A 16,329-nucleotide genomic window follows, 5' to 3' on the forward strand; every position below is an offset into this window, starting at 1 on the left:
AATGGTGGTGGCAGAAGGGAGGTGTTATAGGAGAGACAAAGAGGGCAGAAAGATGGGGATTTTTTTTTTTTAAACACAGAGAGATATAGATGTTATTTAGTGAATGTGAGCCAATCATTTGAAAGAGTGAGGGAGAAGTAACTAAATAAGAAAGCCCCATGGACAAAAGGAAGGATTGGGCCAAAGGCTCTGAAGGATACACGTATACTCTGGATTCTTACTAGGTTGGGCCCATACAGCAGATTAGGATCATTATGGTCCTAACCTTTGCATTGAGAGTATAAGCTCCCCTCTTCCCTCCCTCCCCTTTTCTCATTCCATACTCATTATGACACTCCATCCTGCTTCTTCTCTCTCTTTCTTTCTCTCCTCCCTTTCTCCTCCCTCTCCACTTCATTCTTTCAGACACAGCCAAACTTGGAATGCTTCCTGGGGAGTGGCCCTGCTCGTCTTATTCCCCAGCCAAAGTGGGGGACTGCCTGAAAAAGGGTAAAGACATATTCAACAGCTAAAGGAGACGGTAGGAAAAGACAGATCACTGAACCTAGTGAGTTGTCCAGCTGTCTGGGGCCCTGAAAAGGGAGAGAGAATGGGGGTGGTGGTGATCACTAAATTTTAAGTTGTGGGATGGCAAATTTTGTTCTATTATCCAAGGGCCAGGAGAGGAAGAGACACCAAGGGAAGCAGAGGAAAGGAGACAAATACAAGAAATCAAGGAGAATCAGATATTAAGGGGTGGAGAAAACTGCAGGATGGGGCAAGTGGCAATAGGTGGGAGCAAGTATGGACTGATGGAGTTACTGAAAGCCCTCTTTATAGAAAAAGAGGAAAGATTGAAAAGAATAAAAGAGGAGTAAACAAAAGAAAGATACAGGAGAAACAAGAATGAAAAATTGGAAGAGATATATAAAATATGAAGAGAAAAGAAAGACTAGGAATTTAAGGACAACATAGGAAATTGTATATGAGAAGAGAGCAGCCAGCAAAAGGGACAAAGACCCCAGAATGTCTTGTTCCAGAATTAGATGATGCTATCTGCTTCATTTCTCTGTTCTCCCCTTTCTCTTTTTTGAATTGTCCTCTACTCCATCACCTCTTTCTCTCTCTCCTCCCACAGACATGATGCCTTTGGGACCCAAGCTTTTGCTGTGCCTCATTGCACTCTTCATCCCCTCTGGTAAGTCATTCTCTCTTTTTTTTTCATATTCTCCGTAAAGTGCCTACTTCCAAAGCTTTTTTTGGTGGGATGGGGAGTGGGGAGAGGAGTATTATCAGGGGCTGGTGCAAAAATCAGTTCCTCTCCTAGCTAGACGAGCAAGAAAGGGATAGATCTAATAGGAAAAGTCAGGAATGTGAATAGGCATGACCCTAGCCTCACAAAAACAAACATCAAAGGCTGTGTATAGTGTTATTAGGACAAATAAATATCCATAAACCAAGGAAAATCACTCCCTCCCATTTATGTACAGTGTAGGAAAGAAAGTTTGAAGATTGACATAAACACATACTCAAGTAAGCAGAGATGCATATGTGTAGACGCAAACCATTTAAGAGCAAGAAGCATACATGTACACAATACAAAACACAAGCCTTTCTGAATGACACACACACTCATGAAGCCCCCCCCACATATATATATATATATATATAGTATGCATGAACATATGTGCATAATATGTACACAGAAGGAAAAACTCATCATAGGAGGTCAGTGCAGAGATGAACAACTGGGTGTGGACCTCAGACTTGTAAAACAAGGGCAAGTTTCCTTACTTTTCTGCCAAATGAGGTTCACTAAGGAAGAATTTCTATGGCTGTAAATTCTTCAGTGGTGAGAGAAGGGAGGGGAAAATGGTGAACATGGGAAAGAAGCTATCTTATCTTTCATTGTAGGACAGGACTATAGTCCTGAAGAGTAAGAACCAGTTGGATGGCAAAGCATGAGTAGCAGAGTAATTTTCTGCATGCAAAGATTTCTACTAATTCCCTAAGTAGTTCTGTATTGTAAGGACACTCACTAATAAAGAAGGTCAAGGTCAGGGTAAGTTTGAGTAGCTTGTTTGGGAAAGAAGGATCAGAAGGTTAGAAGTACAGTAAGTTAGGAAATAATCTTTCTGCTATCACCTGCTATCTTACTAAGAAGGAAGACACTTGATGTTGTTTGCAGTTATCTAAATCCTTTTTTTTTTCTACAGATTGGATTCTATTAGGGGTCAATGGTCAGCGAGGAGGTAAGTGTCTCTTCTTTTTCTGGATTCTATTTGGAAATGATAGAGCGAATTGATAGGAGTTTGACACTGGTGAACAGAAAAATTGGTAGTGAGAAGAGGAAGAGAGGATTCCTCAGATACTGAAATATCTCTTTCAGTTTAGTTGTTTTTCAGATGTGTCCCACTCTTTGTGACCCCATTGGAATTTTCTTTTCTTTCTTTTTTTGGAAAAGATATTCCATTGGTTTCCCATTTCCTTCTTCAGGAACTGAGGCAAACAGAGCTAAGTGACTTGCCCAGGGTTGTATGCTAATATCCCTTAGTTCTTGTCATCTCATTCTGCCTTCTCTTAATCTTTCCCATTTATAAAGACCCTTTTCTCAGGAACATCTCCTAGACTCTTTTCCTCTTGTACTTATTCATTTTTCTTACATTCCCTATGCATGTAAACTCCTTGCAAATAAAGCATTACTTTATGCTTTGTTCCTTTATCTCCAGTGCTGAACACAGTGTCTGGCATGTACAAAGTACTTAATAAATTGATGGATTGATTTCCCAAGGAAAACTGACTGGCCAACTATTTTGGACAGAAACCATTGGGTTATTACATAAATTTAACAGATAGAGAAATTGAGCTACATTGATAGAGTAGAAAGTTTCCTCAGAGGCATCTTCCCCCCCCCCTTCTTTTCCTTTAAAACTCTTATCTTCCATCTTAGAATCAATTAACAACTGCATTTAGTAATATTGGTTCCTAGGCAGAATAGCTGTAAGGGCTAGACAATTGAGGTTAAGTGACTTGCCTCAGGTCACACAGTGAGGAAGTATGAGAAGGCCAGATTTAAACCCTGAATTTTCTGGCTCTAGGTTTGGCTCTCTATCCACTGAGACATCTAGCTGCCCCATCTCCTCCCCTTTTTGAAGAAGTGAGGGACTATAAGTGTGGAACATTGTAGGGAATATCAGCATTTTCAATGTGTTAGTTAATTTTGCTGAATTTTTTTCTTTAAAAAAAACTTTATTATAAGAAATACTGTTCTGAGAGGGAGAAATACATTTGGAAATACTCTGAGATATATTGGGAAATAATAGGTGACATAAAACCAAAATATATCAATAGAATTTCAATTTTTCAAAAATAAAAGTTCTTTTGGGTGTAACAGTAAAGTAAGTGGTAGTGCATCTGAAAATGGCACTGGAAGGTAAATTTCTCTCCTTTACAACTGGTAAAGCAAACACTGGTCAACGCTTCCTCCTTTTCCCCTCTCTGGCCTGCTCCACTCCCTTAGGGTACTCAACACAATCATGAAATAAGATCATTGATGTACTGTTGAACTTAGAACTTGGAAGTCATCTAGTCCAACCCGTAGGGAAATTGAGGGATTGAGTGATCAGGTAACTTGTCCAAATGTCCCAAAGTACTTCAAGCATTCTACAATCTTTCTTGCCCTAATTTTTCTCTGATCTAGCAATTAGGCTAGGGGTCGAGAGAACAATTAGGGCAAGGATCCTTTTGTTGCTGTTAAAGAAGATTTTTGACTCTCAATTTAATGAATACAAACCAGTCTACAGCAAATCAGACTTTAAAAAGGAAACAAAAACAAAAAAAAAGAAAGAAAATAAGAAGTTCTGTTTGTGCTCCTTAAAGGTAGATTCTTCATGGTACTGGTATCAGAATTTTAAAAAATGATGAGAAAAAATATCCAAAAGATTGGATACTAAAAATGAGTTTTTTGGCAGAGAAGGTCTGAAAAATCTGGACATTGTATTTTCATATAGTTATTTGTTTTTCTTGTCTTCTTTGAGAACTGATTTTAAAAAGTAGGTAAACTCATATATTGAAAGATGAGGAGATATTCCCTGAAACCACACACTTGTGTCTATTGGAAAGTTTGAATTATGAGTACCTCTGAGTTCCATATAATCCATGCTTCTCTTTTATGAGTGAACTGTGTCTTTAAGGAATCTGTATATATCTCAGTGGTCTATAACTTTTATTATATCCCTAATAGGTCTAAGATTCATTGGACAATTAGCTATTCACATAGAATGAACTTCAATCTGCTTATTTTTGGCCTCCTTTTGTCCCATATTTGTGTCCCTAGGGTTTTGGTACTATTTTTTTTTTAACTATTATATGCTTTCATTGATGTGGAGAACTTCTGGTATGGAAACACTCTGCTCAGTGCAGATGAACAGTTTATTTAAAATTCAGAGTCTTAAAGAGCTTCCATCTGGTTTTTGTGTAAGGCAAGACTTGGACCACTGACTGGTCAATTCTGTTTATACCACTTTGCCTCTCAACCTGCATATAGTAAGGGTTTACTAAATACATCCTAGTTGGATTGGATTGAATTGGATTAGATTGGATCCCAGTCTATTTCCTTCTGTAGTGTTAGCAATAGTCAGAAAAAAAGTCTTGGCTCCCTCTTTAGTATTTTATTTGTATTTCCCATCTCTTTCCCCACAACTGTCTACATTTTATCTGGCTAGGATCAGTTGAACCAGAAGCAAAGACATAGAGCCAAAAGGCTTGCAAATGGCAGTTAAATGGTGTGAGTTTGCTGACACCTAGTGGGTAACGTATGTTATGGACTCAAGTAAAAATTTACAAAGATGAAACATTAGACAAGTGAGGAGGGTGAGATGTGTATACAAATAACTATAATACAACTTAAAATGTGATTAAGTATACAGAGAAATCAGGGTGGCACAAGAGATTTGAGTGGCAGTTATGGACCACTTCTGGTTGACGGGTTCAGTGTTCCCATGTTGATGGAAAAAATGCATAGAATTTGATCTTAACAAGTTTGTGAAAATTACAAAATTGCTTGTTTTTAAATAGGAAAAATTTGTAGCTAGAGAGAACATTGTTTGCAACTTCAGACAGGCTTTTTGTTTGTCTGCTCTTACTAACAGAAACTATCTTAGGATCTGTCCCATTTTTACTTATATTTCCTTTTTCAATGAAAGCTCCATAGTCTGTGGCAGGAAAGCATTTTTGTGCAATAGAAGTGTTCTTTCTCTGTCATTTACCATCAATACCCCAACAACAGCTGCCAAGAAATAGTAAAAAAAAACTTTTAGCAAAACTTATTTAACTTTAGATCTATAGGCTTTAGAGTTGAAACTCTATAGGGTTAGGTGATTATATAGTGGAACTCCCTTAGTTTAAAAGTGTGTAAACTGAGGCTCAGAAATCACTTGAGTGACTTGCCCAATGTTATATAGCAGTTATTAACAAAGCCTAGATTTGTACACCTAGCTGTATACAATATTTAAGTTTATATTCAACCTAATGTTGAATACTAAAAAAAAAAATCTAAGGATCTCAGCAAAAGGATTTTTCATTTAACAAAATCTGATATCAGATATATAAAGCATTGTTACTGTCAAATATCTACTATGTAAACATCTCACATACAGAATTCTCAAAAGTGGAAGGGTATTAAAATGTCTAGTCTACTCTTTTTCTTTGGAAATGGCTACATTTTATCCTTCTCAAAGAAGCAGAATCTTTCTTGTTTTTTGAGACCTTTAGAGCAAATTACACAATTTTATTAATAGGTCAGTATCTACAGAGTCAAACCATCTCTCCTTTTGTGTTGCTGACCTCCATCTTTTTCAAGGCTTTTAGCAGTTCATACACTCATAGAAATATAGCTCTAGAACCTGAAGAGACTTTAGAACTTATCTAGTCCAGACACTTCATATTACAGATGAGGGAACTGGGCTTAGGGAGGTTAAGTGATTTGTCTAAGATTATATGGGTAGTGTGAGAGATGATATAAAAAAATACAAGTTTCTCAATACAAATCAAGTGTGATTTCCACTTGCCATTAGCCTTGGAGACTTTGATATTTTTATTGACAACCCTTATAACCTGACCACACAACTGGTACTCTATTCTAATCACTGATTTTGGAGCTACATAGCATAATGGGAAAATCTTAGACATCATCATTCTTAACTACATCACTTCCAGGAAATGACTTTAAAATTCTTCTTTTACCACATCTCCTATGCTTATTAAATCTCCCATTCTCTAACCTGAATAAAACCTGCTTTTCCTCTATCTCTTGACTTATCCCTGTTTTACCATTCCATCCCCTATGCCCTGTATTAATTTGCCCATATTTCTAATTTTTAGTCTAACGTCTGCCACTTTAATGTTTTACTAGCTGTTATTTTAGAAGCCCTTTTCTTTTAGATCTCCCATCCTTTGTTAACTCCCAGCATCTTATTTCTGGCCCTACTCTAGGGCTACTGAATATCCTTAAGGAAAGTTAAAATGTTGATCTAATTTCACTTTTTACTACAAGTTTATGTTATATAACTGTATTACAGTCTTCACCACATATTGACAATTCTGCTATATTTGTACTTATCTATTTCCTATTTCATTTCCCACAGTACTTGTTCTCCAAATTTCACTTCAATATATCCAAAACAGAACTTTTCTCCTCAAATTCTCCTCTGTTCCTAACTAGAATGAATAAATGAATAAAAAAAAAAGTTCTTATTTGAGGTGAACTCTATGCCAAACACTGTGCTAAGTGCTGGGAAAACAGTACAAAAGTAAAACAATTCCTACCTTCAGGGAGAATAGTGGTACACAATATATATTAGGGGAGTAGTGGCTTAGGAAGGGTGCTTTGTTTTGGGAATTCAGGGATAATGAGTGATAACAGACACACCCTTTCCAGAGACAGTAGTAGTATGGATTTGACTAAAATTCTTTGAGCAAGAGGTGAAAAGTAGAAGGAGAACTAAATGTAATAGAAAAGCTAAAAATGATCACAGAGAAGGTAAGGACTCATGGCTGCAGGGAGTTCAGAACAGAATGACTTCCCTTCAATCCACCCCTAGGTAGGTTCCTACATTTATTAATTGTACTACTCTTTTTCCAGTAACACAGGATCAAGACCTCAGAGTTATTCTTGACCCTTCATTCTCCCTAACCATTCTACCTTCACAAACTCCACAACAAATTGCATCAATTCCTTCCTCACCACTCACATGGCTACCCCCCTATTCTGTTTCTCAAATCACTTTATTTGGACCATTGCAACACTCTTCATACATAACTGGTTTCCTTGTCTTCTGAACCTCCCCTCTCCCATTCATCATCCACACAACTGCCAATCTGATATTTCTAAAACATAGGTCTCACGAGGCCTTTTCCTCTTTTTGAGAATCTCTAGTATTGCCCTAGCATCTAGGATGAAATAGATTCCTCTCTTTGACATTTAGAACCCTTCACCATATGGGTGTAGCCTATTTTTTCCAGATTATTATAATAACTCTCCTCCACATACTCTACATTCCAGACACATTTAAGAGTCTATCTCTGGCCACTGTTCCTTTACATAGGCTGATCCTTATGCCTGGAATGCAGTCCCTCCTCATCTTTGCCTCAAAGAATCCTTGGTTTCTTTCAGAACTCAATTCAAGTGCCACTTCCCAGAGGAAATTTTAGCTGATCCTCTCAGTTGTTAGTTCTTATTCCCTTAAATGATATCCTATTTACTTTGTACATATTTTGAATTATGTTTTACTTCTTTTCTCAAATAGAATCCAAGTTTCTTAAGGAGAATGACTTTCATTACTACCTCTGCATCCCAGGTTCCTGAATCAAGCAGTTTATTGTTACTCAGTTGTTTCAGACATGTCTGACTCTTTGTAACCTCATTTGGGGTTTTCTTGACAAAGATACCAAAGTGGTTTGCCCATTCCTTCTCCAGCTCATTTTACAACTAAGGAAACTGAGGCAAACAGGGTTAAGTGACTTCTTCCAAGTCACACAGCTAGTAAGAATCTGAGGATGGATTTGAATTCAGGTTTTTCTGACTGGCCCCAGCATTCTCTATCCACTTGCACAACAAGTCTCCACCCTGCCTCTGAAGACAAAAGAATCCAGTCCAGTTAGACATAATGAAGCCTGGAAGTAAATTTTTTTAACTTTAGAAAGCAGTCTGGGTTTTGTACAGGACTCTCTTCTCTTCTCCCTCTACATGGCTTTACTTGGTGATCTAATAAGCTCCCATTGATAGATGCTAACAATTCTCAAATCTACCTGTCTTGGCTAAAATGCTGCTGACTTTCAATCTCATGTCTACACCTATCTGTCAGACATTTCAAACTAGATGTTCAGGAGACATCTTAAACTCAATATGTTCAAACAGAACTCACTATGTTTTCCCCTAAACCTTCCTCTCCTTCCTACTTAAGGAGGAATTACTGTAGAAAGCAATGCCATCTTCCCAGTCACTCAGGCTCACAATCTAGCTGTCATCTTTGACTCTCTCACTCTCTATATCTGATCTGTTGCCAAGACCTTTCAATTTTACCTTTGTAATATCTCTGGATTATGTTCCCTTCTTTCTTCTGACACTGCTACCACTCTGGGGCTAGCTCTTATCACCCCACTCTTGAGTCTGCCATGTTACTTCCCACCTCCTTAACTGGATTAACTCCATTGCATCCCAGTCACGTTCAAGATCAAATACCATATCTTCTCTCATTCAAGGTCCTTTATAATCTAACTCCCTCTTACTGCTCCAGTCTTCTTACACTTTGATCTCCTACTATATACTTTGATCCAGTGACACTGGCTTCCTTAATGTTCCATGAACAAGACACTCCATATCTTGGCTTCAGGCATTTTCTGGGACTTTCACTTCTTCCTGAAATACTCTCCTTCCTCTTTTCTGTCTTCTAGGTTCTCTAGTTTTTTTTAAGTCTCAACTAAAATCCCATCTTCTACAGGAAGACTTTCCCAAACCCTCTTAATTCTAGCTCCTTCTTTCTCTTTAATTATTTCCTATTTATCCTTTATATAGTTTGTATTTTTTTTTTTTTGCTTGTTTTCTCCTCCATTAGATAGTGAGTTCCTTTAGGGCAAGGACTTCTTTTTGTTTTCCCTGTGTTTAAAGATAGCAACCAGCACACATAATGGCTTTGTAAATGTTTATTGACTGACCAGATGCCATTCTTTTCTCTCAATCTATTTTTTTTCTAACTAAAGACTTCCTAATCACCAAATTTCCAGTCCTTATGTTACTTGATTTTTTTTTTTTTGCAACTTTTTGGCTTGATTATCATTGTAGCTTTTTAATTTTGGAGGAACTTCCCTCCTTCTATATTGTATTAAAGTTACTTGATATTCTTCATCTTCCTCATGAACTTTCCCCATAGTAGGCAGTTTGTAGAATGTCTTGTTGAAGTGAAAAAAGTTACAATTGGACTTTTCCTAAGTGTTGTTTTTTTTTTCCTCATGAAAAACATCAAGTATGTTGTAAACATTTCTTAGTGATTCTCACCATTCCATAAGGGAAATTAGATGAGTTCTCATGATCTCCTGTCTTCTGAAGTCTCAAGAGAGGAAATGGTAATAACAACATGTAGAGTTCAAAGTTTAGGTCATCAGGGGAAATGACTCAGGGTGGGATTGAGGGCAGAGGTGGGGATGGAGAATATTGGAACCACTTGGAGGAATTAAAAAAATCATTCTTTTTCTTATTTTTTTTTCAGATGATACAACTCCAGAGACATTTACAGATGATCCTAGTAAGTTTCTTTCTCCTGAGGTTGTACTAGGAGTAGAATTTTAGCTGAATTATGCCTAAGGAAAGTTGAAAGTAGAGGATATTAGAAATTTGGGGACACGTTCTGATCATCTTTCCATTCTATACCGACTCTCAGTCCTCTCAAATATTCACTCCCAGGGTTTGCTTTTTACTTTATAATTGCCCTAGATTCTATTTCTTTTCCCTTAGATCTTTGGGCTTCCCTTTAGGCTTTTAAAAATTTCTTTTGCCCATCTTCTTTCTCAGAATTTCCCCTCTCCCGTCATCCCTGTATTTTAATCTGACTTGGAATATTTCAGATCTGGTGGTGAATGATCCCCCAACAGATGACACAGGTGAGTTCTAATCTAGTACTTAAGTGGTGATATAGAATCTAAGAGTTTTATCTCTATCTTGAGAATAATCTTATACTCCCATTACTTAGTACCTGTGTGACCATAGGCCTCTTGGGACTCATGTTCCTCCTCTAGAAAATTAAAGGGTTCAGATTATATAACTCTAAGATCCTTTTTTAGGTCTAAATCCACTTTCCTATGATTTTTCTGTATGAGATAAGGGAGGGTAATGAAGTATCACAAATTCAAAATGAGAGATAAGGAAAGGCTTTACCATGAGGAAGAGTAAACTCAAAGGAAGCTTACTAGCCAAATTGAAAAATATATTGCCTGAAACATTTCTGTTAGTAAGTGGGACTCTCTATTTAGTGAGTTTAATTTCTACCTATTATACCTGACCTTTACACTTAGTCTGATTTTCTCAGAGAATTTCCTTAATTCTAGCATCCCTCTTTTCACCCTGCCAGTCCTACAGATCATTTCCCCCTTCTCCTCTCCTCAAACACACTTATTCTTGTTTTTTCTTTGCAGTTCTTGTTGATGTTGGGCCTTCCATGGATGATCAGGGTAAGTTTGGCTTTGGAAACCAAGGGAATTCCCCAGAAGCGTGAAGGGACAGGGATCAAAATAGATGTGTTTATTGCTTAAGTAGCTACCTTCTCTAACTATACATACTCTGGATTCAATTTGCCTGGGAGGGTATTCCCCCTTGACCAAGATCTCATTCTAGCTTGGTTGATAAAAAAGGTTAATATAGAAAGTTGGCACCCAAATGAATAATTAGAAATCTCTGTAGTGTTTTTCCTCATTGGGCTAAGTTTAACTTACTCTCAGAACTAGCATTCTCTCAAGCATACTTGCCTGGTAACTCTTCAGTGGTGTCCCTTTTAGCTATCTCCTATTGGTACTCTGACCTCTAATCAGTTGTGGAACTTTTTTTTTTACCTTTTCAGAGGCCCAAAACTCATACTTTGCCTATCTCTATTCCAAATCAAAAGGTGGCAGGAAAATGGTCTTATCTTCTCTTAATTTATATACCACAATACCTATCTTTATAAGTCCAATAGAAAAGAATCATATTCTTGGGAAGATTCAGAGTTCCACCAGGATTCCATCTTTTTCTTGTCCTTCACACTCAGATTCCTAGATGAGAAACTTCTTGGGCACTAGAACCTTTGCTTTACTATGTTCAAGTTTCTAGTTAACTGATTAAAGATACTAGCAATATATGATATTTCCCAGGCGTTGAGACAGGAAGAGAAAGGATCAATTCTGATTTTTCCATTCCATGTCTGTGGTATTCATTCTGTCCCATGGCACATTAGTTGTTTTTAAATCAGTTTTTTCATAGGTTCTCTTTAAAGAGAACTAAAAAGTGAATGACATTAAATCCCCCACCTCCACCCTCACTCCCACCCATACAGCAGTGGCAGAGTCGATGACATCAGAAACTAGGACTAACTTGCAATAACTTTGTCTTTTAGCCAACTCCAGTGACAAAAATGCCAGCACAGGTATGATTGTATCCTGCATGCCTCTCCCCCAAACTCTTCTTCCTTTCCTTTGCTTTTCTTGTTTTTTGTCTCCTTACTCTTGGATATAAGTTCTAGATCATTGTTTTTAGTTCTTTCCTTAATCCATTTCCTCTAGGGCACATGAAAATAAAATCAAGACCTCTGGAGTTTATACACAAATGCAATGAGTATGGAATAATGAGCATGATGAGCTAGACCTCATAGCTATCAAGGAGGCACCTCTGACTTTAGAAGTATTACTGATTACATAAATTATTATTTTTATTAAGTATTACATAATTACTAGATTATAAAATTATAGATATTTTTATAGATATAGACATTATTATAGTTAATAGATTATAAGAAATCTATGATGGGAATATGGCTCTGGAAGGAGAATAAAGGAAAAGGGTGGGGACAGAATAGCATTGTATATTAAGAGAACAGATTTATAAAAGGAAATCCTTGGGTGGGAGAGAGCAATATGGGGGTGAACATTTAGGTGAAGATCTATAGAAGTAGTGATATTGTCCTCGGAATATACTACTGACAACATGGATAGAAAGAGCAAATAGATGAGGAATTCAGGAAAGAGGACAGAAGCCTTGACTTGGCAGCCTGATAGAGTAGAAATTGGGGACTTCAGTTATTCAGACATCATTCTCCAAAAGGCAGAGCAAGTAACTATTTTTTTTGACTTATTTTAACAATTTCATCCTTCATAAGGTAAAGAAATTAATGAGGGAAGCTTCTCTTTAAGATTTGATTCTCATCAAAAAGGGAAAGGAAATGACTGCTGGGATGGAATGATTGAATTTAGATGAACTTGGAGAATGGGAGGAAAGAAGGAAGTCATAGAAACTGAAGTGGAAGAGACTTCTGGGACCTTCCACTCTAATTTACGACACATGAAAATCTCCTTGGAAGTGGCCCCAACAAATTATCAACCAGTTTTTAAGAGCTCTACTGAGTAGAACCCACTTATCCTTCAAGAATTTTGTTCTGCTTTTGGAGATGTCTGATTACTGGGAAATTTTTCTTTATATCAGTTTTGAATTTACCCCTTGGAACTTCCACCCATTACTACTGGTTCTGTCCTCTGCAGCCAAATAGGACAAAAAAATCCTTTTCCCATACAATAGTATTTGAAATACTTTATAAAAACAATAGACATTTATATAGCTCATTAAGGTTTGCCAAGCTCTTTACATATATTAAAGTACATATACATATAGTAAAGTTGTTATGATAATTAAATATTATAAATATCACATTACATTATATATAATATTTTTATTATTTTATATTTATATTATATATTATATATTTACATTATATATTTATGTTATATATAATATTTAATTGTTATAACAACTTTACTAGGTGAGTGTTATAGGTATTATAATACTTAACACAATGCCTGTCACATAGTAGGTGTTTTATACATGTTTATTGATTGAATATTTTCTACATTTTTGAGATGAGGAAATGGGTTCAGAAAGATTAAATGGTAGATGACAGAGGCAGGACTCAAACCCATTTCTTCCTGAATCCAAATTCAGTGTTCTTTCCAATATTTCATGATACCTCTATCTTATCCTCTCCTAAATCTTCTCTTCTTCAGGCTGAACATTCCTAGTTGTTTCAAATGGTTCTCATTTGACATTTGATACCCTTTGCTATCCTAGTCATCTTCCTTCAGTTGATTTTTAGCTTTTCAGTGCATATTCTAAAATGTGTTGCTCAGAGTTGACCACAAAATTGACCTGGAAACTATTCAGATTGTGTATTTGCTTTTATGGCTGCCATATCACACTGGTAATTTACAATTAATTTCTAGTTCACTAATACCCTTATATCTCCTTTGGTTGACAATTATCTGTTCATGCTACTCACATCTTATATTTGTGAACCCAAATATAAGACTTTACATTCATTCCATTAAACTTAATTCTATTTGATTCTCCTTAAATGCATAGCGTGACGGAAGGAGGTGGAGGGAGGAAGGGAGGGAAAGAACATGAGTCATGTAACGATAAAAAAATATTCTAAATTAATTAATTAAATAAATAAACTTAAAAAAAAATTAAACGTATAGCCTGCCAAAATCCTTTTGGATCTAAAATCTGTTACATGATGTGTTAACTATCACTCTGAGTCACCTACAGATTTGATAGGCATGGAATATATGATTTTGTCCTTGGCATTGATAATAATGTTTGAAAAGCACAGGGACAAATAAATTCCAAAAGTAATCACTTGGAGACCTCCTTCCGCATTGAAATTGAATCCTTAAAATGGTTTGGCCATTCAACCAATTTTAATTCTATGTAATTATGCCATCCCACATCATTCAATATTGTTTATGAGGATTGCATGGGAGAATGAAGTATCATGTTAAAATATAGGCAAACAACATCTTCTATACATGCTCCATCTTAGAATCTGTAGTTAAAAAAAGGGAGAGAAAATCTATGCAATTTTGAAATGAACCTTAGATTTTGGATATTTCTAAGGTTTCAAAGAATGAAAGTATGCCATGGATTATAATCTCATAATTAAAGTTAGTTTAGAGTGCATAAGAAGCTCTTATGGACACAATTCTTAAGCCAGAAAGAGAAATAATTTTGATGGGGAGGAAAAGTAGGAATTATCTAAAGGATTAATATGAATTCAAAGGAAATACACAAACCAACTTAGATTTAAAAAAATTTATAGTATATGGAAACAAGTGAAAGTAATAGAAGATTAATTAAAAACAGTCTTTATGATTACTCTATTACAAAAATGAATGATATGGAAATAGGTTTTGAGTGATGATACATGTATAATTTAGTGGAACTGCTTGTCAGCTTTGGGGAGGGGGGAGGAGAGAGGGGAGAGAAAGAACATGAATCATGTAACAATGGGAAAATGTTTTTAAAAAATAAAATAAAAATTATATTAAAAATTTCTTTAAGAATATTGTTAGGATTTTTAAAGCTCTCAAAGACCTAAAGGTTTTGGAAAACGTTAAGATAGAAACAGTTTTTTTTAAAATCAGAGAAAAGGTGATTAAAGAAGGAATAAGATTTCTATTTTGTATGGATGAAATGTGATAGAAGGGAGAAGATGCTTGATTATTATTTTGCTTTTGTTTTCTCTGACAAGGGGAACATTTTTTGGACTGGAAAGGACAGAAAAAAATTGCTTACAGAAAGTATATGACAAAAATAATTGGTGAGAGATTTGGAGACAATTAGTTTTTTCAATTTGAGTGCAGTCAGAGATACAATCTGTTTAAGAGTATTTTTGAATAATTGATAAGTATTATTGCTAAACTGTCAGCAGTTTTTGAAAATATTGAAGAAGAAGACAGAGGCATTCCCCTAGATTTGAAAATGGCAGATGTTATCCAAACTTCAAAAAAGGGAAGAGAATGGAACCTGGAAATTAAAGGTCTGGAATCTTGACTTCAAGTCTGGGAAAAATTCTAGAATTAATAATTAAAGGGATAGTTAAAAGACATCTAAATAGGAAATAGTAATCACAAAAATTAGCATGGTTTCAAGAGTAGGTTATGTCATGTTAATTACATTTCCTTTTTTTGACAGTATGCTTCACTGATATAGGCAACATAACATGAAAGAAAGAGGGAAAGACTTGGAGTCAGGAAAATTTGCATTAAAATTCCACCTCTACACTGAATATCAAATCTTCACCACTTCTATGTGTCTATGTTAACTTCCTGGGATTATTAAAGGCAGATGAGATACCCATGCCAGAAGTTTCCCACACCAACCAATTGATATATCTTTTCAGTATTTATAAGTTAGCTGGAGATTAGGATAGTTCTATAGATATAGTTTACATAGCCTCGAAAAGAATTTGTTAGTCATTCATTCTATTCTCACTGGCAAGACGGAGAGATGTAGGGTAGATAATAGTCTACAGACAGATGGATTTGGATTGGTTGAATGGTCAGACCCAAAGAGTAGCTATTTATCATTCAATCTCAATGGTAAAGGAGGTGTGTCATGATCAGGCTGCACTTGGAAGATGATTTGGATGGTGAAGGGTCTCAAGATTATGATATATGAGAATAATTTGAAGAAACTGGTAATGATTGGCCTAGAGAAGAGAAGAAAATATGTTGCATGAGAGCTGTTGGCAAGTATTTGAAAGGCTCTCATTAAGAAAAAAAAATTATTCTTCCTTTGTTTAACACCACAGGGCAGAACTAGTGATAATGGGTAGAAATGACAAAGAAACAAATTTAACTTGATGATATGAGAAACATTTTTTTGGCAATTAGAGCTATTGAAAGGTGGAATGGGCTGGATGGAGAAGCAGTAGTCTTCTCACTGCAGGTCTTTAAGAAAAAGCTGGATAACCACTTTTTTATTGAGTATGATATAGAAGAGATGTGTGTTTAGACAGAGATTGGACAAGATCTAAGTACTTTGAGGTCCCTTCCAAGACTGAGATCCTATAATTTTTAAATTTTTGATGTTTCTGACTTTTATTTTATTTTCCTCTTCCCTTCATTCATATTTAGATTATTTTAAGGGAAAAACAGGGCCAACAGCTGAATGTTCTTGAAATTCCCTTTTCCTATTTTCTTATAGTGGAGATTCCCAACCTCTTTTGGCTCCTTTTCTTTCTTTCTTTCTTTCTTTCTTTCTTTCTTTCTTTCTTT

The 16,329-nt window shown here is 35.9% G+C and overlaps 1 protein-coding gene across 1 annotated transcript in view; it reads left to right on the forward strand.

The window, feature by feature from the left end:
• The first annotated feature begins 432 nt into the window (after positions 1-432).
• Positions 433-16,329, forward strand: part of MFAP5 (microfibril associated protein 5) — a 22,986-nt gene continuing 7,089 nt past the window's right edge. Inside the window, exons 1-7 of the mRNA XM_044677280.1 lie at positions 433-489; positions 1,118-1,177; positions 2,196-2,231; positions 9,744-9,779; positions 10,099-10,134; positions 10,666-10,701; positions 11,619-11,648. Of these exons, the coding sequence (XP_044533215.1) occupies positions 1,120-1,177; positions 2,196-2,231; positions 9,744-9,779; positions 10,099-10,134; positions 10,666-10,701; positions 11,619-11,648 (232 nt within the window). The 5' untranslated portion in view covers positions 433-489; positions 1,118-1,119. The remainder of the gene's footprint in view (positions 490-1,117; positions 1,178-2,195; positions 2,232-9,743; positions 9,780-10,098; positions 10,135-10,665; positions 10,702-11,618; positions 11,649-16,329) is intronic.

The sequence above is a fragment of the Gracilinanus agilis genome, chromosome 5 (assembly GCF_016433145.1).
Source record: "Gracilinanus agilis isolate LMUSP501 chromosome 5, AgileGrace, whole genome shotgun sequence".
Lineage (NCBI taxonomy): Eukaryota > Metazoa > Chordata > Mammalia > Didelphimorphia > Didelphidae > Gracilinanus > Gracilinanus agilis.